This window comes from Manis pentadactyla, chromosome 5 (assembly GCF_030020395.1).
Source record: "Manis pentadactyla isolate mManPen7 chromosome 5, mManPen7.hap1, whole genome shotgun sequence".
Classification (NCBI taxonomy): Eukaryota; Metazoa; Chordata; class Mammalia; order Pholidota; family Manidae; genus Manis; species Manis pentadactyla.
In genome coordinates, this window is record NC_080023.1 from 4,989,981 (window position 1) to 5,015,097 (window position 25,117).

The 25,117-nt window shown below is 51.2% G+C and overlaps 1 protein-coding gene across 2 annotated transcripts in view; it reads left to right on the forward strand.

Annotated features, from left to right (window-relative positions):
- Nucleotides 1–586: 586 nt before the first annotated feature.
- The window catches only part of PPP2R2C (protein phosphatase 2 regulatory subunit Bgamma), a 139,218-nt gene continuing 114,687 nt past the window's right edge, over nucleotides 587–25,117 (forward strand). Inside the window, exon 1 of one of the 2 annotated variants that reach the window (XM_036921163.2) lies at nucleotides 587–824. In XM_036921163.2, the coding sequence (XP_036777058.1) occupies nucleotides 755–824 (70 nt within the window). In that variant the 5' untranslated portion in view covers nucleotides 587–754. Of the gene's footprint in view, nucleotides 902–25,117 lie in introns of both variants that reach the window. The other variant, XM_036921164.2, reaches the window with a different exon arrangement.

Consider the following 25,117-nt stretch of genomic DNA (forward strand, 5'->3'; position numbering starts at 1 on the left):
CCCCAAAGGCACCACCTTCAGCTGCCCTCATCCCCTCCCTGTCCTTTTTGTGCTGCCGGCTCTCCCCCCCCCACCCTAAGCTCCCCACGCATCGGCCATCTCTTCCCTATTCGGAGCACCTGGGCACCCAAGGTGCCCCCGAAGTTCAGCTGCCCAGCCCCTTCCTCCCTCCCCCGCTGGCACACGCAGGCACCCAGGGTGCCCACCGCGAGGCCGAGCTCCGAGGGGCCGCGTCAGCGGGGCGCGGCTCCACCCGCAGGGCGCGCGGGGCCGGCGCGGGCCGCGGGGGCGGAGGCGCGGGCGGCGCGAGGGAGGGGCCTGTGGCGGCGGCGGCGGCGGCCCCAGCCCGCGCAGCCCGCCCCGGTCCCGGCTCGCTCGGCGCAGCGCCGCGCGCGTCCCCTCCCGCCGCCGCCGCAGCCGCAGCCAGGCGCCCCGGCTCCAGGCCGCCGCCGCCGCCGCCGGGCGCACGGACGCAGCGCGCACCGCCGGCCGGGATGCGCGCCCGGGCCCCGGCCCGCCCCCACCCGCGGCCGCCGCCCGCCCGCCGCGCGCTCGCCTGACCGCGGCGCCCGCCCCGGCCGCCCCCGCCCGTCCCCGGCCGCCCCCGGCCGCCGCGATGCCCGCCCCCCGGGGCCCCGGCGGCCCGCGCTCCTGCTAGGCTGCGGCGGCATGGCCCGCGCGCCCGGCGCGACCTCTGCGGATTGCATCGGTGTGCGGCGGCGGGGCATGCCCAGGGCACCGGGCACGGCCTTCAATGGGCGAGGACACGGACACGCGGAAAATTAACCACAGCTTCCTGCGGGACCACAGCTATGTGACTGAAGGTAACGTACGTGTTGTCTGAGGCCCCCTCCGGCCGGCCGCGGCGTGGGGATGCCGTCGCACCGAGTGCCCTCCGAAGGTTTGGACCGCGCGCTGTGTGTCGTGTGCCCCCGCCCCACCCCACCCTACCGCACCCCACCGCGCCCCGGGCCCGGGAGGGAGGGAGCCAGAGGGCGCCGGCCTCCGCTGCCCAGCCACCCGGGAGGACAGCGCCCTCCTCCGCGCCGCCCTCCGGCCGGCAGCTTTCCGCCCCCAGGCCTGGCGGCATCCTGAATCCGCCTTGGCCATCGTTTTCAGAAAAGCCGTCCCTGGGGCTAATCTGGTGAAGAAATGCCGGGAAAATTTCATGGCCTAGAACCCTGGGTTTGCCATTTCAGCCCGGCCCCAAGCCCGAGGAATTTTCTAGGCTGCTAAATCCCCAGAGACGCACGAAGAGGGACCCAGAAAAAAAAAATCCTTTCCCCTGGGAGGCACGTGGTTCTCGGCCCGGTCCAGTGCCTCCAGAGGCAGGGTCCTTAGTGGGTGGGAGAAAGCGGCTGATCTGGGGTCGGTCCTTCATTCCTGGTGAGTTATACCGAGACGGGAGCAGCTGGCCCCAAACTGTCAGGATTTCCCCCTGAAAGTGGGCCATGCCACCTCAGATGAGCCCTGCAGTTGAAATCCCCTAGACTGGCCCTACAGGCCCAGGTCCGCCCCCCGCCCCAAGGCTGGTGGGACCCAGAGGGTCAACACCCTCTCTTACAGGCCAGTAACTTCCAGGGTCCCTCTGCATCCACCTTGCCCAGGGACCTGTGGGGACAGCTGCCGGAGCTGCAGGCCAGGCCGGAGAGTAAAGCCTCCATTGAGGAGAGGGAGAGCTAGCCGCGGGGCGTCAGCATGCAGCCACGGGGGGACTTGTGTTTGGGGACCTTCCTGGCTTTAGGGACTGTCTGCATCTTCCCTAGGGTTTGCTGGACTGGCTGCAGAAGTGTTTGTGGGCTGTAGCCAGAGGTCCCCTGGTGGGTGTCCCAGCGGGAGGGGCCCTGGGCCTTGCATGGCGTGGGGCTCGTGTGCGTGGGTGCCTGCGTCTGGGAACCTGTGTAGGCTGGAGGCGGTGACGGTGACCCGCCTCTCGGGTGGTGTCCGCTGTGAAGATGCCCGCTCTGCCGGAAATGAGGCCGAGCTGGTAGCCGGGGCGCTGCAGCGGCCGGTGTGCGCTGGCTAGCGCGGGGCGGGCTCCCTGGCTCCTGACTTGGGAGAGGAGCGGCTGGTCTTATAAACCGGGCAGAGGGATGCTGAGTGGTGGCGCTCCCGACTCCCGGCGGAGAATGGCTGAGTCATGCTTTGCTGATGGGTGTGTGTCGGGGAGGGAAGGAACCGGGCTGCCTGTGCCGGGTGAGGGCTCTGCTCCAAGCCAGGGCTTCGGGGCCCAGGGAGCTGTAAGTAGCCCTTCGTCGCCTGCCTTGGAGAGGTGGAGGCAGGATCAGCGCGTGTCCCGGGCGGCTCCTTCTGCTGGCAGCCTGCTGAGTGGCAGAGGGTGGAAAGGCCTCCAGTTGCTGGCAGGTGCCCCAGGGGCCTGGCTCTGGCTGAGAGGGGAATCTCGGCAGGGCATTCTGGCCTGGCATTCTGCAGGAAGCCCATGTTTTCTCATCTCCACACTGAGGATGATGGTTTGGGAGCAGGGCTTTGAGATTAAAAGCGGAAAGCAGGACACCTGACCCACAGCAGACATTTGCAAACGTCAGTTCCTCCTTCATCCTGTCTCCCTACCCCCCCCCACCTTTCTTTAAGAAACTTAGTCCTCTTGGCAGGGGAGAGCAAGGGGAAAGCGCATCATTTAAGAAGTAATGTTATTAGTTCTGCGTTCAACACACATTTACTGAGCACCTACTATGTGCCAGTCCCTGTTTTCACCCTGGGGCCTGGACACGGATCCTGCCCTAGGGTGGCCTATGTTCTAGGAGGGAACCCTGTGATGTTGAGGAGGATCTCTTCTCACCGAGTCTCAGCTTCTCCATCTAAAAAATGGTAGTGAATAAGACTCCTGCCTACAGGTTCTGGGGGTTTCTGTGAGGGTCAGGTGAAATGGCAGGTGACAGGGCCACCATGGGGTTATACATTGTTACCTGGCAGCTGAAGTATGTTGAACACCTACTATGTGCCTGGGCCTCACACATGATCTCACATACCCCATTTTACAATGAAGAAACCATGGCTTGGCCTCTGTCCACACCCCAGCCTAAGTGCCGGGTGTGTGTAGGGCATAGGGCTGAAGTGCTGGGGCTGCAGAGGAACACGATCAGAAGTCCCCACCCTCATGGATGGCAGGGCCTAGTAGAGGAAGCAATTAAAATAATTACTAAAATTAAATGAGATTTCTGGCCTCCTTATATGAAAACAGACCTTCACACAGTTGCATCTTGCTTGCATTTTGTGCTCGGGGCACAGGGTAAGTCACATGTCTGGATGTCAGGCCCACCTGTGTTCAAATCTTGCTTCTGACTCTTCACATGCTGTGCAACCTTGGACAAAGTACTAAACCTTTCTGAGCTTCACTTTCTCCCTGTGTAAACGGAGAAATAATAATGGCTTATTTACAGGGTTGTTGGCATGACCAGTGATTATGCTAATATAAAAAGCACCCAGCAAAGCTTTGTTTGGTCTGTTGGAAGCATTTAATAAGTGGTTCTGTTATGATTTAAAAATCTTATTCCTGGAAGAGTTTCATGAGCAAAGAGTGGATGCTGAAAGTTTGCAAAAGACCCAGGTGTACAAATTCCTGTTGTACCTGGTCATTAGGTCCACAAACACTCACTGCACTCCAGTGGCTCTAGTTTATTTCCTGTCCCCTGAGCAGGCCCTTTTCCTTCTTGGCTCAGGGCATTTGCACTGGCTGTGTCCTCTACTGAGAACACCCATGCTTTTCTCATGGTTGTTCTCGTGGTTGACTTCTTCTCATCTTTTAGCCTCAAGTTAAATGTCATCTTTGCTGGTGGGAGTACTGGCTGCTCCAGTTCCTGAGTCTCTTGTAAAATACCTTGGGAAGGAAGAGTTTGGGTCTTGTTAGTCATTCACATCTTGGTCTGAATTAGTCACAACAGGTTTTTTCCCCCCCCTTACCTCTTGGCTCAGCTCAGCTGATTGAGGATTGGTGTGATCATTAGGTGTGGGTGCAGGTCACCTGGAGTACAGATAACTTTGCAAGGATGGGTGGGTGTTGGGGAGAGCAGTGACGCTGAAGCTCTTGGGACAGTGGAAGGGCCCAGGCCCTGGAGAAAGGGGCCTCAGTGGTCGGAGAATGCCAGCAAGCCTCTGTCTGTTCAGACTTTTTGCAAGAGCCATATGTGGCCCCAGGAAGGACTCTTTCTGGCTGCAGTCTCTTGATGCAGCCCAGGACTGAGCTTTCGGGGAAGTTAAGTGGGCGTTTCTAGGCTAGACTGCATCCACAAGGTCCATTCATGCTCCTTCACGTTGCAGCGGTCACCAAGTACATCCTGCTGTGGATCTGGTCCTGGTCAGGCAGTGAGGACAAACCCGGGAGCTCCCTGCCCCGGGGAGGAGGCCAGTGCTGGAGAGGGATATTGTAGCAGGGACTGGGTCTCCTTGGGAAGCACGGTTGCTCCAGACTTTGGGGGCATGCTTTTGGGGTAAGGCACTTTGGGGGGCATGCTTTTCTGGCAGGTCCATAGGTCCAGTGCTCCCTCCCTCCAGGGTCTCAGCCATTAAAATGTCATATGCACGTGCCTTTTTACCCATGGAAAGACATACACCTCTGTTTCCCTACCCCTACAGCCTTGCTATCCCGTGTGTTCTGTGTGATTTCAGAATGATACATTTATTCCCACAGAGGTGTCCTGAGTCTATAATGGAGGGCTGGGGGCTCTGAAGAGTGAAGTGACTCGCTCAGAAATTGTTAAGATCAGGAGAGGTCCTAGGCCTGCCTGTGTCCAGCATTTGGGCAGCTTCCACTGCATGGAGTTGTCTTCAAGGTTTGAACTGGACATGTGCTGGATACTGTCAATTTCTGTCCAGGCCTAAGCCACACTGGAGAGGGGAGCTGTTTGTGGGAAAAGCATCATTCAGCCAAATTTGCACCCTGTGGCGGGCATTGTGGCCACTCTCCCCAACACCCAGGCTCCTCACCCCACTGAGAACATGTGGTTCCCAGCAAGAGACCCGTGGCCTCAGGCTGGGTCAGCTTGGCTTAAGGGGAAGCTCGGCCCTCTTGCAGGGACCTGCCCCAGAATGGAGGTGGGGGTCAGGTCCGGAGGCTGAGCAGGAGGCAGAGACAGCTGCAGGAAGCTGGTCCCTTTTTCTCTAATAGAACAGGGAAGCCCCCCGTTATTGCCAGCAGCCCCTTGGCACCATGAAGGGAGTAAGTCTTAAGTCAGCAGCACTGTTGATGGCAGAGCAGAGTGTGGGTGGGAACTGGGGCTGTTGGTGACATCTGCGACTTCCTGGATTAACCAGGCCTGCTTCCCACCCACCTCTGGGCTGCCAGTTCCTGGAGCTGGCACACTTGCTCTTTGTTTCGCTCTTTAAGCCAAGTCTCTGTGACCTGGGGCCAACAGTGCCCCCTTTACCGGTCATCCAGAATCCCAAGACACTGCCCTGTCACCCGGGGCCGAGATTCAAGGTGCATAAAACCAAGAGGGAGCTGCCTATGTCTTCTGGGGCCTGGGGCGCCGTCCGCACCTGGTGAAGGTCCACAGGTGATGGTGTCTGTTCTTTGGGGGTCAGAGTCAGCCTGCCTCTCGGAGCTCCCATCGCCCTGGCCGGCCCGGCTCCATCCCTGCTCTGTGGGAAACTGAGGCTGAGGTGGGGAGATGGCTGGGGCAAAGCCACCCTAGGGGGAGGGCAGGGGGTGTCAGCCTTTGTTTTTTTGAAAGTTAAGACGTAGACTGCTTATATCTTTGTCTCTTTTGCTTTCGTTTAGGAATGTCATTTCCATCAACTTCCCTGGGGCCTCACACACCCACGTTGTCTCTGCTGCAGGGCTGGGGGCTGGGAAGGGGGCTGTGGCGGCGCTCCGTTGGGTGTTTTCCCTTGAAGCACGGCCTCAGCTTCCCTGCACTGCTTCCTGCCCTGGGTCGTCAAAAGGCTCTAAGGAGTGCAAGCCACACGGACTGCCAGTGTCTGCCCACGTGAAAGGGCTATTTTGTTACCAGTTTCCCCAAACAGTTGCGTGGGCCAGCCCCCACCCCCCACTGTAAGCAATGCGCTTGCTTATTTTTAATCAATCTGAACATAAAGGTTGCTGCAGTTGGCGGACAGGGTGTTTCTCATTTTCTTTCTGCAAGAGGGAAATAAAATTCTAATTAAAGTTTCCACATCATCTCCTGGCTGTTTTAACTTGCTGCAGCTTTTGCTTTTTATCCCTCAAGCCAGCAGAGCTAAGGGCTGTTTTCGCGAGAGGCCTTTCAGGTCTGGAGACCTGGAAGCCGGGCTGTGTGAGCTCCTGGGCTTGGTGCCGTCGGTTGCAGAGGAACAGCGCAGATGCGGGCCGAGGGACAGCCTCCGGGCGCCCACGCAAGATAGATGCCGTTAGCGGGACCGGATGGCTCCTTCCACTCTATTTTTAATGCCCATGTCTGCTTTTATAAAAGGTTTAATCTCTCTGTATAAGCCACATTGAAGGCTGCTTTTGTAATTAAGCACAAGAGTAAGAATTTCCTGGTGCTTCGCCACAGGGCCAGCTTCAGGGGTGCGCCATCTGTGCAGTCCCACCCAGAGCCCCACTCAGAAGGACCCCGTGTTTGGTTGGATGTCCTGCTGTCACCGTCTTGAAATTTTTAATAATTTTATCTTTGATTCCATGTGTCGTGAGTGATGTCTGATGGGACAGGGGGGTGTGCCTGTGAGCAGGGGCGACACACCCAAAGGGCATTTCCACTCTTCTTTGCGCGGCTTCCATGACACCCTGACCTGGTGCTCACTTTGCGTGTTGCTGAGCTCTCGCGTGTTGTAGGGCCACCACAACTCTTTGCTTGTGCCCCAGAGTGGCATGCCCGTGACTGCAGAAGTGGGGGCGCCAGCAGCCTGGAGAGACTGTGCTCTCCGTTTGAGCCAGGACTTGTGAGTACGGAAAGGACACAGTGACATTCTAAGAAGCACGAAGGACCAAGGATGTCTGTCCTGTCCTTCCTGAGGCATGTTACCCGCCTGTGTTAGCAAATTACTGCTGCTGAAATGGTGACACAGAAGGAAGAGGAAAGAGAGGTCAACCGTAGCTCCTTCTTCCTTCAGCCCCTGTTCACCATCGGGCTGAGGGCAGAGATGTGCATGTAGAACGTGCAAGCGTCAAAATGACTTTTCCTGCGGGGTTTCCACTGAGCTGGTAAGAACAGCATACATAGGCCTGTGGAGCTACCAGATCTGAGCTGTTTTGGTGATTCTGCATTCCAGGTAAATGCTCTTACATTTGCATTTAAAACTGGAATTGCATAATAGAATGATAGGTGGCAAAATTCATGTTAATGATTTACACTTTTAGTTTTTTCTTGATTCCAATCGGCATTAAATAGCAAATAAATAACACTGTAAGTCCTGGGGAGAAATGCAAAAGCTTTATGTCTCAGTACTCTTAATGGCACCTCCTCCCTTTTGAACACGGTGTTCTGCATTTGCATTTTGCACTGGGCCCCCACAAAATTTATAACTGGCCCTCCTTTGCTGTAGGGGGAAGGCTGAACTTCCTGGGAGGGTGGAGTCCTTGGCCTGTCTTCCACCCCCTTGGCTTTTGTGATTGGTAGAAGTGGTGAGAGCAGGTCACCCATTGGGCAGCTTTTCCCTATTGGGCAGAGTGACGGTGTTAAAGTCCCTGCTCCTCCCTCACCCAGCGGCCCCTCACCCCATGGGCTGCCCCATGAAGAACAGCTCCCTCATTTCAGGGCCCTCTCTCCCCAGGGCCCGTTGGGAGGGGCAGGGAAGTAGGGTTCCCAAGCTCATCCCATCCCAAAGTTTGCCATTAATAAAGCAGATTTTTAAAAATTTCCCTCTCGTGCTCCACCTTCCCTGTGTACTCTAAAGTCCCAGCAGCAAGGAGGACCCCCTCACTGGTCAGTCCACCCCTGCCCCCAAATGCCATCAGTTTAAGGGCTGCATGCTGTACTGGTGTAGATGTGTCATAGTTCAATCGATCAACCCCAATTGTTGGCTAATTTTTTTCTTTGCTTTTATAACTAACGCCGAGTGAATGAACACTATTTGTGTATGAAGATACCCCGCTCCCATCTCTCCCCTTAACTTTGGAACCATTTTCTTAAAAGACAGTCCTGTGCATGCAATTTTATGTAAAAATTATGAATGTGTTTCATGTTTTTGATGCATATTGCTGAATTATTCTCCAGGAAGTTTCTCTAGTTTACCGCCTGCTGATCAGTATTAGGTATTCTAATTTGTTTGACCTCTGCAGATATCATAGATGAAAAATATTTGCTTTAATTCATGTCTGAATACCAATGAGGTTGAACATTGTTTTCCCTTTTGTTCAACAGACATGTACTGATCCCGCCTATATTTCAGAGGGATGTTAGTTAGATGATGGACATACAACACTGAAGAGCAGGGTCACTTGCTCATTCATTCACTTTCTTGTTCATTCATTGGACAGATGTTTCTGGAGCGCCCTCTCTGCACTAGGCACAGAAGAAGCCGTGTTGCTGGGGCAGGGAGAGACAGGCTGGGGGTGAGAGCCCCAAGGCTCACCAACATCTAAGGGCCGGAGGGTGAGAAATCTGACACGGCGGGGGTGGTCCCCAGGTAGGAAGAAAACAGGAGGGCCGTTTCCCCAGTAGGGAGGGAGGGTGGGCAGGCAGGAAGGATGGGTGACCAGTATTAAATGCTGCCAAGTGGCAGGTAGGACACCACTGGGCAGTGTCACTTGGGCTACCAGTCGGGTGCCCGTGCCCACCTGGTGCCGGGGCCCTTGGGCTCTGCTTTGGTGGTGCTGCTTCCCCCGAGCCTCTGTCATCTGCACTCCTCCTGGTCTCCCCAACCCACTTCTCCCCGTTGGCACACAGAATCGCAGAATCCTTGGCTCTGTGTTCTCCGCTCTCCGGGATGGCCCTCACCCACCCCCACTCCTGCTGGGGCTTACTGCTTCTGGGACAAACGCTCCAAGTCCCAGAAGGCATATTTCGAGAGCTTTGGGCTCCTGGTTTCATTTTGTGGACACAGCCCAGCTGGCATCCTTCTTGAAGCATGGGCCTGCCTCTCCCAGGGTCTTGGATGCCAGTGGGAGAGTGGGCCGCCTTAGGATAGGACCTGGAGTTGCTGGAGGACTCTGCCAGCCCCACAGCACCCTGGGTAGTCCTTCTAGTTAAGCTGGGCCCTGCAAGAGAGACAGCCTGCCAGTCAGCCCGAATGCAAAGCAGCTCACATGGACTTCAGTACTAATGATTATAGAACAAACATAATAACCATTGGTATGACTAGCCATTTATTGAGTACTTGCTATGTGCCAGAAGTGATGCTAAGTGCATCATTTTATTGTATCCTAACAAAACCCAATGTGTGTGTTTTGTGTCTTTTAAAAATCCCCATTTTACAGAGGAAAAAACCAAGGCTTGGGTCCTTGCCTAGAGGCACATGTGTAAGGAGCAGGGCTGGGGATTGAACACAGGCCATCTCCCTGCAGTACCCACACTCCTGACCTCCAGGTTGCATGGTGGGACCAATAGGGCAGAGTCAGTTCAGTTCTGGTCAGGCACTTAACTTAGATGGGTCTTGGGATTTGAACCCAGGCCTCCCTGGCATGGTGCTCATGCTGGGTGTGCAGCAGTACATCTGTTAGAGCCACATGTGCACTTAAAAGCAATTGAGGTGGGTCTGTAGGAGAAGGGATGTCCTCCACTGCATAGGTAGGCAGCGGGTAGGGCATAGCTCCACAGAGGGCAGGTGCTTTGGCACCGGAGGGAGGGGCATCCCTGGGCCAGGGAGTGATGGCATGTGGGGATGTGGCATTCCAGTACATTTCAGGCACATGGGTAAAGTGACCTGCCCATTTTCTGACAGTGCCTGGGCTCCTCTGTCTGAGCCCAGGAGGCAGCTCCCAGCCCGCCTGGGGAACAGGGCCCACCCGGGAGTCTCTGTGCCGCTCAGGATGGGCACTGCCTCCTTACACAGTGGGAGCCATTGTCCTCCAGACCCGGGGCTGAATGGCCCATTGAGGCAGAACAAAGGCCGCTCAGAGGTCCCAGCTGCCCCAAGCAGGGGTGGCATCTCCAACTGCAGGCCCAGAGCCTCCTCTGGGCCAGCCTGGCCTCCTGCATTCCCCCGCCCTGCAGAGCGTGCGGCCCTGACTCCCGGAGAGGCCACTGCTGGAGGCCAGGACCTGGGACCCCAGGCCCGAGCTCGGTCCTGGCCCAGCCGCGAGCCTCTGGCAGGTTCTTCCGCCTCGGAGCCGGTTACCCATCTACAAAGCAGAGGGAGAATGACCAGCCACCTGGGCTTCTCATGAGGATTATGTGAAATAATGTACCTCCTATACTCATTTCAATGGAAGGGAGCTACTTGTGTTACCATTATCAGGTTTTTTTTTTTTACAATTTCAAAAAAAAAGTTCTGATGTAAACTTTCCAATGTGTACACAAGTAGAGAAAATAGCATGTGGTGTTGCCCTCTCTCCAGTCGCCCACTGCAGCTGCCCCCAGGACCTTGCCGTCCTCCCTCAGTTACTTCTCCCTCTTTTTGGCCAAAGAATTTTAAAGCAGATTCAGGACTGTGGTCATTTCACCCCACGGAGAGCAGGCATCTCTGAAAGGTCAGGGTATTTCTTGCATAACCTGGTACTGCCACCCCACCCGACAGGAGCGCTGAGTCCCTAACTCCTTCCCTAATTCCAGCTCATTGCAGCGATGATCCCAGTTGTCTCAAACCCGTCTTTTGATAGCTGCTTGGTTGGAAGCAGGGTCCCAAGCCCTGTGCCTGCAGCGGGTCATTCTGTCTTTTCAGACCGCCAGGCCTCCACCCCATTTCCAGGCCACCCACAGCTGAGGACGTTTGTTACTCTTTTGTAAGGATTATGGCTTCACTGCCCCCCTGTCCCTAGTCCAGGTCTGGATGCCGGTTGCTAATGGCTCTGGAAGGCTGACAGGTGGTCACTTGGGTCCTGGGAATCAGCCCCGGGGCGTGTCCCCCTTTCCCTCCAGGGTCTCTGCTCACCCCTCATCAGCTGAGAGATCCTGGGCAATTTGTTCAGCTGGTGGACTCATAAGCAAAACGCATGGTTTCTGTTTTAAGTGATTAAGTGTTGAAGTGATTTGTTACACAGCAATAGGTACCCAGCGTAGTCACGGATTCCTGGAATTGAAATTAGTTCTCCAGCTCTTTCTGAGGTCCCTTGTGCCCCTACTATGCTCTCTCCTTGATTTTGTGACCCCTTCAAAGCCTTCTGGTAACTTCCATCTTGCTTCTGTTATCCTATGTCAATTTCTATTGCTTCTACCTAAAGGACCTCAGTCTCCAGTCCCAGCCAGGAGGGGTGACTCAGCTCAGACCATAAGACAGGATGGGAGCTTGGGCCTTCCTGAGATAAAGGGCCCGGAGTCCTGCCCACACATCAGATGTGCTTGCCTCCTTGGCACACAGCTCAGCACCTGGTGCCCATAAGTGACACTTCTTCAGATTTGACCTCACAGCAGTCCAGATTCTCTCTCTTTTTTTTTTATTTCTTAAATTTTTTATTAAGTTATCATTGATATACAATCTTATGAAGGTTTCACATGAAAAACATTGTGATTACTACATTCACCCATATTATCAAGTCCTCCCCATACCCCATTGCAGTCACTGTCCATCAGCACAGTAAGATGCTATAGAATCACTACCTGTCTTCTGTGCTTTACTGTCTTCCCCATGCACCCCCATTACATTATGTGTGTTAATAGTAATGCCCCTCTTTCCCCTTCTCCCTCCCTTCCCACCCATCCTCCCCAGTCCCTTTCCCTTTGGTAACCGTTAGTCCATTCTTGGGTTCTGTGAGTCTTCTGCTATTTTGTTCCTTCAGTTTTTGCTTTGTTCTTATACACCACATATGAGTGAAATCATTTGATACTTGTCTTTCTCTGCCTGGCTTATTTCACTGAGCATAATACCCTCTAGCTCCATCCATGTTGTTGCAAAGGTAGGATTTGTTTTCTTCTTAATGGCTACATAATATTCCATTGTGTATATGTACCACATCTTCTTTATCCATTCATCTACTGATGGACACTTAGGTTGCTTCGATTTCTTGGCTATTCTAAATAGTGCTGCGATAATCATAGGGGTGCATATGTCTTTTTCAAACTGGGCTCCTGCATTCTTAGGGTAAATTCCTAGGAGTGGAATTCCTGGATCAAATGGTATTTCTATTTTGAGCATTTTGAGGAACCTCCATACTGTTTTCCACAAAGGTTGAGCTAATTTACATTCCCACCAGCCGTGCAGGAGGGTTCCCCTGTCTCCGCATCCTTGCCAGCATTTGTTGCTGTTTGTCTTTTGGATGGTGGCCATCCTAACTGGTATGAGGTGATATCTCATTGTGGTTTTAATGTGCATTTCCCTGAAGATTAACGATGTGGAGCATCTTTTCACGTGCCTGTTGGCCATCTGAATTTCTTCTTTGGAGAAGTGTCTGTTCAGATCCTCTGCCCATTTTTTAATTAGATTATTTGCTTTTTCTTTGTTGAGGTTCATGAGCTCTTTATATATTTTGGATGTCAACCCTTTATTGGGTATGTCATTTATGAATATATTCTCCCATACTGTAAGATGCCTTTTTGTTCTACTGATGGTGTCCTTTGCTGTACAGAAGCTTTTTAGTTTGATGTAGTCCCATTTGTTCATTTTTGCTTTTGTTTCCCTTGCCTGAGGAGGTATGTTCATGAAGAGTTGCTCATGTTTATTTCAAGAGAGTTTTGCCAATGTTTTCTTCCAAGAGTTTTATGGTTTCATGACTTACATTCAGGTCTTTGATCCATTTCGAGTTTACTTTTGTGTATGGGGTTAGACAGTGATCCAGTTTCATTCTCTTACATGTAGCTGTCCAGTTTTGCCAACACCAGCTGTTGAAGAGGCTGTCATTTCCCCATTGTATATCTATGGGTCCTTTATTGTATATTAATTGACCATATATGCTTGGGTTAATATCTGGACTCTGTATTCTGTTCCACTGGTCTATGGGTCTGTTCTTGTGCCAGTACCAAATTGTCTTGATTACTGTGGCTTTGTAGTAGAGCTTGAAGTTGGGAAGCGAGATCCCGCCTGCTTTATTCTTCCTTCTCAGGATTGCTTTGGCTATTAGGGGTCTTTTGTGGTTCCATATGAATTTTATGACTATTTGTTTCAGTTTGTTGAAGAATGCTGTCGGCATTTTGATAGGGATTGCATTGAATCTGTAGATTGCTTTAGGCAGGATGGCCATTTTGACAATATTAATTCTTCCTACCCAAAAGCATGGAGTGAATTTCCATTTATTAGTGTCCTCTTTAATTTGTCTTAGGAGTGTCTTGTAGTTTTCAGGGTATAGGTCTTTCACTTCCTTGGTTAGGTTTATTCCTAGGTATTTTATTCTTTTTGATGCAATTGTGAATGGAATTGTTTTCCTGATTTCTCTTTCTGCTAGTTCATCATTAGTGTATAGGAATGCAACAGATTTCTGTGTATTAATTTTGTATCCCACAACTTTGCTGAATTCAGATATTAGATCTAGTAGTTTTGGAGTGGATTCTTTAGGGTTCTTTATGTACGATATCATGTCATCTGCAAACAGTGACAGTTTGACTTCTTCCTTGCCAATCTGGATGCCTTTTGTTTCTTTGTGTTGTCTGATTGCCGTGGCTAGGACCTCCAGTACTATGTTGAATAACAGTGGGGAGAGTGGGCATCCTTGTCTTGTTCCCAATCTTAGGGGAAAAGGTTTCAGCTTCTTGCTGTTAAGTATAATGTGGGCTGTGGGTTTGTCATATATGACCTTTATTATGTTGAGGTACTTGCCCTCTCTGCCCATTTTGTTGAGAGTTTTTATCATGAATGGATGTTGAATTTTGTCGAATGCTTTTTCAGCATCTATGGAGATGATGTGGTTTTTGTCCTTCTTTTTGTTGATGTGGTGGATGATGTTGATGAATTTTCGAATGTTGTACCATCCTTGCATCCCTGGGATGAATCCCACTTGGTCATGGTGTATGATCCTTTTGATGTATTTTTGAATTCGCATTGCTAATATTTTGTTGAGTATTTTTGCATCTATGTTCATCAGGGATATTGGTCTGTAGTTTTCTATTTTTGTGGTATCTTTGCCTGGTTTTGATATTAGAGTGATGCTGGCTTCATAGAATGAGTTTGGCAGTATTCCCTCCTCTTCTATTTTTTGGAAAACTTTAAGGAGAATGGGTATTATGTCTTCTATAAATGTCTGATAGAATTCAGTGGTGAATCCATCTGGCCCGGGGTTTGGTTATTGGGTAGTTTTTTGAGTACTGATTCAGTTTCATTGCTAGTGATCGGTCTGTTCAGATTTTCTGTTTCTTCCTTGGTCAGCCTTGGAAGGTTGTATTTTTCTAGAAAGTTGTCCATTTCTTCTACATTATCCAGTTTGTTAGCATGTAGATTTTCATAGTATTCTCTAATAATTCTTTGTATTTTTGTGGTGTCTGTTATGATTTTTCCTTTCTCATTTCTGATTCTGTTTATGTGTGTAGATTCTCTTTTTTTCTTAAGAAGTCTGGCAAGGGGTTTATCTATTTTGTTTATTTTCTCAAAGAACCAGCTCTTGGTTTCATTAATTTTTTCTGTTGTTTTATTCTTCTCAATTTTATTCATTTCTTCTCTGATCTTTATTATGTCCCTCCTTCTGCTGACTTTGGGCCTCATTTGTTCTTCTTTTTCCAGTTTCAGTAATTGTGAATTTAGACTATTCATTTGGGATTGTTCTTCCTTCTTTAAATAGGCCTGTATTGCTATATACTTCCCTCTTAGAACTGCCTTCACTGTGTCCCACAAAAGTTAGGGCACTATGCTGTTGTTTTCACTTGTCTCCATATATTGCTTGATCTCTGTTTTAATTTGGTCATTGATCCATTGATTATTTAGGAGCATGTTGTTAAGCATCCATGTGTTTGTGAGCCTTTTTGTTTTCTTTGTACAGTTTATTTCTAGTTTTATATGTTTGTGATCTGAGAAATTGGTTGGTAGAATTTCAATCTTTTTGAATTTACTGAGGCTCTTTTTGAGGCCTAGTATGTGGTCTATTCTGGAAAATGTTCCGTGTGCACTTGAGAAGAATGTGTATCCTGTTGCTTTTGGATGTAGAGTTCTATAGATGTCAATTATGTCCATCTGTTCTAGTGTGTTGTTCAGTGCCTCTGTGTCCTTACTTATTTTCTGTCTGGTGGATCTGTCTTTTGGAGTGAGTGGTGTGTTGAAGTCTCCTAAAATGAATGCATTGCATTCTATTTCCCCTTTTAATTCTGTTAGTATTTGTTTCACATATGTAGGTGCTCCTGTGTTTGGTGCATAGATATTTATAATAGTTATATCCTCTTGTCAGACTGACCCCTTTATCATTATGTAATGTCCTTCTTTGTCTCTTGTTACTCTCTTTGTTTTGAAGTCTATTTTGTCTGATACTAGTACTGCAACACCTGCTTTTTTCTCCCTATTGTATGCATGAAATATCTTTTCCCATCCCTTCACTTTTAGTCTGTGTATGTGTTTGGGTTTGAAGTGAGTCTCTTGTAGGCAGCTTATAGATGGGTCTTGCTTTTTTATCCATTTTATTACTCTGTGTCTTTTGATTGGTGCATTCAGTCCATTTACATTTAGGGTGATTATTGATAGATAGGTACTTACTGCCATTGCAGGCTTTGGATTCGTGGTTACCAAAGGTTCAAGGGAAGCTTCTTTACTATCTAACCATCTAACTTAACTCACTTACTATGCTATTATAAACACAGTCTGATGATTTTTTATTTCTCTCCCTTCTTTTTCTTCCTCCTCCACTCTTTAAATGTTAGGTGTTTTATTCTGTACTCTTTGTGTTTCCCTTGACTGATTTCATGGATAGCTGATTTTATTTTGCCTTTGTTAGTATTTGATTGGTCCACTTTCTTTGCTGTTGTTTAATTTTCTCTGGTGACAGCTATTTAGCCTTAGGCATGCTTTCCTCTAGTGTGGTCCCTTTAAAATACATTGTGGAGATGGTTTGTGGGAGGTAAATTCCCTCAACTTTTGCTTATCTGGGAATTGTTTAATCCCTCCTTCAAATTTAAATGATAATCTTGCTGGGTACAGTATTCTTGATTTGAGGCCCTTCTGTTTCATTGCATTGAATACATCATGCCACTCCCTTCTGGCCTGTAAGGTTTCTGCTGAGAAGTCTGATGATAGCCTGATGGGTTTTCCTTTGTATGTGATCTTATTTCTCTCTCTGGCTGCTTTTAATATTCTGCCCTTGTCTTTGATCTTTGTTGTTTTAATTATTATATGTCTTGGTGTTGTCCTCCTTGGGTCCCTTGTGTTGGGAAATCTGTGGACTTCCATGGTCTGAGAGACTATTTCCTTCCCCAACTTGGGGAAGTTTTCATCAATTATTTCTTCAAAGACACTTTGTATCCTTTTTTTTCTCTCTTCTTCTTCTTGTACCCCTATAATACGAATATTGTTCTGTTTGGACTGGTCACAGAGTTCTCTTAATATTCTTTCATTCCTAGAGATCTTTTTATCACTCTCTGCCTCAGCTTCTCTGCGTTCCTGTTCTCTGATTTCTATTCCATTAACTGTCTCTTCCACCTCATCCAGTCTGCTCTTAAATCCTTCCATTGTTTCATTTCTGTTATCTCCCTCCTGAATTCATCCCTTAGCTCTTGAATATTTCTCTGTAGCTCCATCACATGCTTATGACTTTTATTTTGAATTCTTTTTCAGGAAGATGGGTGATTTCAGTCTCACCAGGCCTTCTCTCTGGTGTTTGAGGGATTTTGGACTGAACAAGGTTCTTCTGCCTTTTCATGGCAATGGGAGTGGTCCCTGGTGAGTGGCACGTTTGTAAGCTGGGAGAACAAACTCCCTTCCTGCTTGCTGGTTGCCTTGACTGTCTCTGCTGTCTGTGCCAGTCAGTTGCGCACAGGGAGCAGCCTCTGGATTAATCCCCTGAGCTGCCATTGGCGGGGCAGCCCTTGGAATGGCCTAGGTCACTGGTAGGGGTCGCAGGCAAGCAGTGCATGTTCTGCCGCAAGAACAGAGCCCCTTCGTGCTTCCCAAACTGTGTGCCCCTCTCCGCTGTCTGTGCCAGTCAATTACACACAGGGAGCAGCCTCTGGGTTAATATCCTGAGTTGCCATGGGCAAGGCAGCCCTTGGAATGGCCTAGGGCACTGGTGGGGGTTGCAGGTGAGCGGCGCATGTTCACCTGCAAGAACAACACCCCTTTGTGCCTCCCGGACTCTGCGCTGGTCTCTGTTGTCTGTGCCGGTCAACTGTGTGCAGGGAGCAGCCTCTGGGTTAATCTCCTGAGCTGCCACGGGGCAGCCCTCAGAATGGCCTAGGTCACTGGTCGGGGCCGGTTGGGTCTAGCCCAGTTAGCCAAGTGCAGGGAGAAGCCTCTGTGCTAAGCTGTGTGGTTGCTGTAGGTGGGGCTGCTCCCCAGCTGTTCCGCAGCAATGGCGGGTCAGCCGGTTTGCTCATAGTGCTGGTTGGGGGAAGGAACTGCAGATGCTTATCGCCACGAGGGGCTTTGGAGCTGCGTTACCCCTCAGGGGATTAGGGCATCTGAAGTTCCTTACAGTTCCCAGCTTGCTGGGCTGAGTGTGTCAGGACAATTTTGTCCACCTGTTAAACCCTTGTCCCTTTAAGACTTTTAAAGTGCCCGTTTTTCTTTTGTCCCAGGGCAGCCAGCTGTGGGGACCTGTTTGCAGTCTCAGTCTCCAACCTTGCTTTTCTCTCCTCCAATATCCAGTGCACCATGCAGTGTGTGTCTGTGCTCCTGGGGCAGACCACCAGGGCTGGTTATTTAGCAGTCCTGTGCTTCCACTCCCTCCCCACTCTGTTTCCCTTCCTCCCGCCAGTGAGCTGGGGTGGGGGGAGTGCTCGGGTCCCGCCTGGTCACGACTTTGTATCCCACCCTTTTCTGGGTGATGTTGGGCTCTCGCAGATGTAGCCTGGCTCGTGTACTGTATCTTCCTGTCACTTTTTAAGGAATAGTTGTATTTGCTGTATTTTCAGAATATATGTGGTTTTGGGAGGTGATTTCCACCACCCTACTTATGCCACTATCTTGAGAATCCTCCAGGTTCTCTTTTAACCAAATGCCACACCTTCCCCTGGCCAAGTTCCCTGAGTATCAACAGTCCTTGCTTTGCATAGTTCCAGTATGTGCAGATTTCAGTCACCACCGTTCAGTTGAATAACACCAGTCCCCCAGCCACACAATTCAGATTTCAGCTACTGTGGTGTGGTAACTGTGAGTGATTGCATACGCATAAGCTTTGCTGCTACAACTGCAGTCCATAAATCACGAAGAAAAGAACAGATGTGCATCATGACCCGTGACCGCGTCACTTCTTTCAGCCTCTGTTGCTGGTCGGTCACACTGTGTTCGTCACCTTGTGCCCAGACAGCCAAGTGTGTGGTGGCGTCACCTCCTGCCTCTCCGTGAGACACCCACCCGACGTCTGACAAGGGGAGAATTGGAAGAGGTTGTTGGCCACGAAGATGAGGTTCAGCAAGGAAATGAAAAGGGATGATGCTGGCGGTGGAATTGAATCAAATGTAAGTGGAGTCATGGAAGATGCCGCGAATCCTGGGGACGTGAAAGCTGCTGCCGTTTAGTCTCTTCTGCTCAGCTGGGGATCTCAGAGGAGGTGAACTTCACGGGCGTCAGTGAGGAATGTGGCTGTGACGAGAAGGGTGAGGGTGTTGCCTGGAAAGCCCTTCACCTTAGAAGCTCTCTTGAAGATACTTCATGGTGTTGAAGGTGCAAAGGATGACGTCCTGGAAGATGATCTAAACTCAGACCGACCTCCAAGACACAGAACAGACATTCGCCCAGTGTCGTAAGTCGCACCAGGAGCAGAAGCAGCCAGCGCTGTTCAGTCTGTGTATGTTTTTGATGAAGAAATAAAGCACTTGAATTCTCTATTTCTAATATTTTAAATTACTATATACTAAGTAAATATCAGTTTTACTATTTTTATTTCCCTATTCATTTAAACTGTCAATAAGAGAGTTTTAATGTTGTGGAAAAAATTTTTGAAGGTCGTAGGACATTTATAATTTCCACATTGATTAGCAAGATCACTTTGGATGGCTCAGTGTGTGTGGTCATTCTTATGGTCTCCGAAGTGAGAATTCCCAGCACTCATTCCAGATGGGCAGTGTCTACACCGCATGGCCATTCCACTGGTCAAGGCCATAGTGTTTTAAACCCTTGCTGCAGGATTGCAGTCAATACCTTATTGAAGCTGACAGCTCAAGAATATTAAATAACTCAAATTCCTTGCTGCAGAAATGGTTAGGCAACCCATGGATCCGTGTGAAAGGGACACATACCTTCTGTTGGTTGAGTTCATTGTGCAGACCTCCAGCCAGCCTGTCTGCTTTGGGAACAATCCATTCTGGAATGAACTGGCTGAAGGGGTCAGGGGCTGAATGATAGTGGTCCCTACACCAGCTTTCAGTGCAAAAGATGATAAAAATGACCCTGGATGGTCTATAGCCCCAAGGAGAAGTAAGACTCTTTATTGAAGCTCTAAGAATATTATCCACCATCACAACATGTCAGACCCTGGGGTTGAGTTGCATGTATGTTGAGATGCTCCTTGTGAGAAGATTTTAATTTTATCTCTCCATTTATTTTATCTCATTATAGAAACATTTGAAAATGCAGAAAGTAGAATAAATAAGGGGCAGGGAATAACATCCTGATTGCACTTCCCCAGTAACGATGTTTGGGTTGTGTTACATTTCCTTCTTTCTGGCCCCCGGTAGATCATAATATGAATATAGTTTTTTATCTTTTAAAATATTTAACACACTGAAACATTTCCCCCATATTACCACATACTCTGAGAAAGCCATTTTAATGGCTGCATTATAGTCCATCATGTTATAATTATTCATTCAGTAACTATGTATCGATTCAGTCACCAGATTGGAGCTGATTGCCTGCAGTGGGTGGGGGTGCAGGAAAGGAGGAAGAGGGCACGTCCCCTTCCTTGAGAACCTCTGGAACAGGGGAGACATAAACAGATGACCCTAATGCATTGTGACAGGAGCTGAGATGTGGTGGGACCCTGCAGCAGATGGGCAGAGAAGCTGGGTCTGGAGCAGAGCTCAGCGGGTCCAGCATGGCAGTAGGGAGCAGGGGAGAATGCATTCCCTGCAGTGGGGACGTTACAGGCAGAGAGCAGGGAGGTGAGAAACAGCATGGCTGTAGGGTTCCTGGGCAGGCATGGTGGATGAACAGGTAGAGCAGGCCACTGGTGGGGAAGGGACCTTGGTAATCGGTCCAGGTGGGCAAGGAAGGGGGAACGAAGAGTGGCCAGAGGTCCCTGGGAGTTTGGAGTGTGAAGCGGAGTGAGCAAGCTTCAGAGGCAGATGTGAGCCCTTCCAGGAGAGGCGAGGAAGCCCCCTGGGAGGTGCTCAGAGCTCAGGGGACCAGGGGGAGGTGAAGGCTGTGGAAGGAGAGGCTGTCAGGGACAGTCAGGGCTGCATGGCATGGTGCAGGAACGGCGAGCCTCCTCCCGTGGTCTTTGGCTAGTACTAGGGTGTCCCCGAGGCTGGGTGGTGCAGATGGCAGTGGGTCGAGGGTGGAGGGACCTCCCTACTTTCGGACACCAGTGTCCCAATTTTGTTTTAAATAAGGTGTGATGAGCATCTTTGTGAATGTACATTTTCCTATATTTCAGGTTATTCCCATCTCTGGATATCTGTGAATGCAATTTTTTGGTAAAAGGATAGGGGTATTTTTAAGGGCTTGAATAAAGATTTGAATATCATGTTGCCTACTAAATCAAATACAAAATTCACCAAAAGTTTTTGGTTGGGTGATCTTTAAAAGAGAAAGTCCACGTGTATAATGCAGCTCTCGCGTGATCTGTAGATCACAGCAAGCCCATCAGTCTCTGTCTCTCTCGCTTAAAAAAAAAAAAGGATCAGTGTCAGCTCCAGCCCATGGTGCCGAGGGCTGTGACTGTTGTCTCTTGACGTGTGGCTGACGGGTGATGGGGCTTGCGCTGTGCAGGAGAGGGGTCACGCGGTGAGCTTTTTTCCACATGTATAACTTATCTTGTCTTCGTGGTAAAGTAACAATGGTGATGGAGGTGATGAGGGGGCTGCCTTTTCTTCACTGCTACAGTGTCATGAGACGTATATTCATGATGTCATTGGAACTCCATACCCATTCAGGAGAGGGCAATGATCCCCTTTTATATAGCAGGAAACAGAGACCCAGAGAGGTGGGGTCCCATGCCCAGAGCCACACAGTGGTGTTATGGTTACTGTTACTACAGAACAAACCACTCTAAATCTTAGTGACTTGAGGTAACAGCTGTCTAACCCTGGGTTCTCTGGGTCAGGAATCTGGGCAGGCTTGCCTGCGCAAAGCTGCTCCACGTGGCCACTGTTGAGTCTCCCTTCTGAGCTGGTGGATGGGCTGGTTGGAGGGTCTGAGATGGTTTCACTCACGTTTCGTGTGTGGTGGGGAAGGCTGGGAGACAGGGAGATGCTGGTCCAAGGGTACAAGCTTCCAGTTCTAAGACGAGTAGGTTCTGGGGGCCTAATGGACAGCAGAATGATTATAGTTAGTAAGACTCTTATATATTTGGAAGTTGCTAAGAGAAGATCTTAAATATTCCCAGCACAAAAAAGAAATGGTAATTATTTGACATGGTAATTATGTGACGTGATGGAGGTGTTTGCTAATGCTGCGTTGGTGATAATTTTGCAATAGATATGTGTATCAAATCCACACATCGTACATCTTAAACTTATTCAATGTTTTATGTCAACTGTGTCTGAATAAAGCTGGGAAAAAATAAGTGCAGCAAACAAGAGGCGAATAAAAGCTTTCTTTCGGGGTGGACTGGGTACCCCACAGACCCGCCTCCCTGTGTGTGTACCAGGTGGAAGTTATCAGTACAGTCCCCCCACTGCCCCCGGGCGGGTAGGCCGTGCGGCGCCCACCCTGCAGTGGCCTTGGTGGACCTGTGCCTGCCTTCTCGCCAGGGCCCCGCAGTCGGGGAGGACAGCAGAAGGCAGACAGGTGAGCTGGCTGGTTTTTCTGCTTGGCTTGATTCTAAGGACACACTGACCTGCTGGGTCATCCCATGTGCTCAGCTTCATGGAAGCAGCTTTCTTGGGACCATCACAGCCTGGTGGCCTGCTCGCAGACACGGTGTACACGGCGTCTGCCCGCTGGGCGAGCGGGATGGATGGAAGGGGGCCGCCCTGCTGTTAGAGTACCGCGGGCCTGCCCTGGGCAGGGGTGCAGTGTCCAGGTGTTGTCCCGGAGGCAGAGGCTGTCATTGTCCCCATTCAACAGATGGGGAGCCAAGAGCCTGGGGAGGAGAAGGGCCCGCCAGGTCCCATGGAAGACTCTCCCGGACCTGCCTGCCGCCCCGCCCCACCAGGCTGCACCCTTGCCAAAAAGAGAGACACCTTCAGGTCTCGTTCCGAATGAGCGGTGAGCCCTAGAGCCATCCTGGAACCGCCACTGCAGACCCAGCAGTGCCCTCTCCCTGCAGGGGGGGATCGGGCCGCCTTAGGGGCCCCCTCCAGGCTCCGGCCTCAGACTGGGTGTGGGGGGTCCGTTGCCTCCAGGTGTCAGCAAAGCTAATGGGAGCATCTCTGTCCACCAGGGTGCGGCTCATGGGACAGGCCGATGCCCTGGGTGTAGCCAGCGCGGATGGGCTCAGCCTGCCCCTCTGTAACCCTGGCTAGCCCGAGGCCCCAGCGGCTGGTATTTACACTTTTAATTTAAAGGGAAAACAACAAAACAGCTTTACTGAGATATAATTCACATACCATGCAATTCTCCCATTTAGAGTATACAACTCAAGGGTTGAGGGATATATAATAAATTAAAAAAAAATTAAGGTAAAAATGTATATAACATAAAATTCGCCATTTTAAGTATAAATTGGTGGCACTAATTACATTCACAATGTTGTGCAACCATCACTACCATCTGTTTCTAAAATGCTTTATTATTGCAAACAGAAGCTCTGTTAAACGATGACCCCTTTCCCTCCAGGCCCTGGGAGCCTCTCAGCTACTTTCTGTCTGTGCGTTTGTCCCTTCAGCGGCCTCCTCCTGTTTGTCTTCGGTGGCCGGCTTGTTTCACTAGCATGGTGTCTTCTGGATCCGTCCGTGTGGCAGCAGTCGGGAAGCAGTTCGAAAGCCTGAGGTTCACAGGGGCCGGTACTGAGACCCAGGGGTGGTCCCGGTGCTCTGCGAGAGGGAGGGAGGGGTGGTGGGTGGGGGGCCGGCCAGGAGCCAGCCGCAGTCCCTCACCCACCCGCCTCCGCCTGAATGACAGTGACGCCCTGGTCTCCCCAGCTGGGGAGCGTGCTGTGGGCAAATCCGCCGTCTGCCTCCTGCCAACCACCACCTCATCTTTTTGCACCTCATCTCTCTGAATCGTGAGCCGCCCTAGCAATGGGGCTGGTGCTCCCCATTTTGCAGATGAGGAAACTGAGGCTCCCAGACGTTCAAACTGCCTCCAGCCAGGAGCAGGCAGAGCTGGGGTACAGGGGCTGGTACCCGATGCTGCGGGCACTTCCAATGACTTCTGACTCCTCTCCTTCCCCTTTGGGCCCCCTCCCCATGCCAGAGGGACCCAGGTACCCTGGGACAAACATTCCTTGGTATTCCCTGCCCCACGTGCAGTTGACCACTGCAACCCCCCGGGGTGGCTCTGTAGTTTCAGCTCTAGGTTGGGACCAAGAAGAATGTACTTTGGGGTCTCTCCAAGGGCAGACTGAGATGACGTGTCAGGTCCTATCAGATGCTCTTCTTTCCGCCAAGCAGCAGAACTGTGCTTGCAGGGAGCCACACCCGGCCCTGTACTCTGGTCAGCATCCCGGGGGAGGCGCTGCAGGACGGCCCTGGGGTCCTTGTGCCTTGGCTCTGACCATCCCCCACCCCCGCCCCACCCCAGTCCAGCCCTTCATGAGGAGCTGGAGCCAGGGATGGGGGCCGCCCACCCAGGCAGGGGCAGGCAAGCCTGTGGGGGTGCACTGTGGCCTGCCAGCCCTGGGGTTTCCTGTGGCGCCCGTAGTGTTCCTGGGAGGGTCCTGATCTGTGCTGAGCCAGAGGGTGGTGGTATCTCCAGGACAGGTCAGCTGGAGGGGCAGAGCTGGGCCCCTAGGACCCACCCCGGCTTTGTGCCAGGGGCTCAGTTGATAACTTTGCTTCCAGGCAGCTCCTGAGTCCCAGGCCCGGGGAGTCTTTGGGGTGGAGCTGGGAGTCCCATGGTCAACCCTGGAAACCTCAGGCGTGCCTTGTTGATGGTACCGTCACTGCAGGTGACCCAATTTCCCAAACCCAAACTGGGATACTTGTCTGGCTACATATGCGTGTCCATATGGGGACAGTGGGATGGCAGGTGATACTTGGAGCAGTGACTGAAAACCTGGGGCTCGGGGCTACCGTAGCTCTATCCTCATAAGGGGCCGTGTGGCCCAGTGGGAGGTGATGGTGCGCGTAGCGACCCTGCGTGCACCCAGGCTCCGCTGGTGACTGGCTGCCTGACCCTGGGGGAGCCGCACAGGCTCCCTGGGCCTCAGTTGCCTCATTTGTGAAACAAAGACTCTGTCTTGGGGACACAAACACCAGTGTGTTCTCTGAAGACTGGCACCTGCAGGGGGAAGCAGTGTGTGGGTATGGGGCCCGTGCCCAGGAGCAGGATCCCATAGCAACCCAGGGGAGCAACCCAGGAGGACTCAGATGGGGTGAGCGTGAAATGGGTGTGGTTCCTGGGAAGTGAGGAAGGCCCTGCACCCTGAGAGTTAAACCCGTGTTCAGTGTTTGTGAAGACTCATTCTGAGGGACAGGTGGTCCTTGGGCAGGCAGGAGGTGGCAGGACCCGTTTCTGCATCTTAGGCACAAGTCTGCCTTCTCAGCAATCCCAGGCAGGCAGTGCGGGGCCTGGTCCCTCCGTGCCCTGTGCTGGTTGTTGGGTCCTGCTCCCCAGTCCTCCTCCTGGGAGGGGGGGGACCCTCCTTACCCTCCCCACCTGGCGCAGGGCTCCAGGGGTGCTGGGTGTGCTCTGATTTGTGGGTTTGGGACAAGTTGCACCATAGGGGACAGGCCTGGGGCGGGGGCAGGCGCAGGTG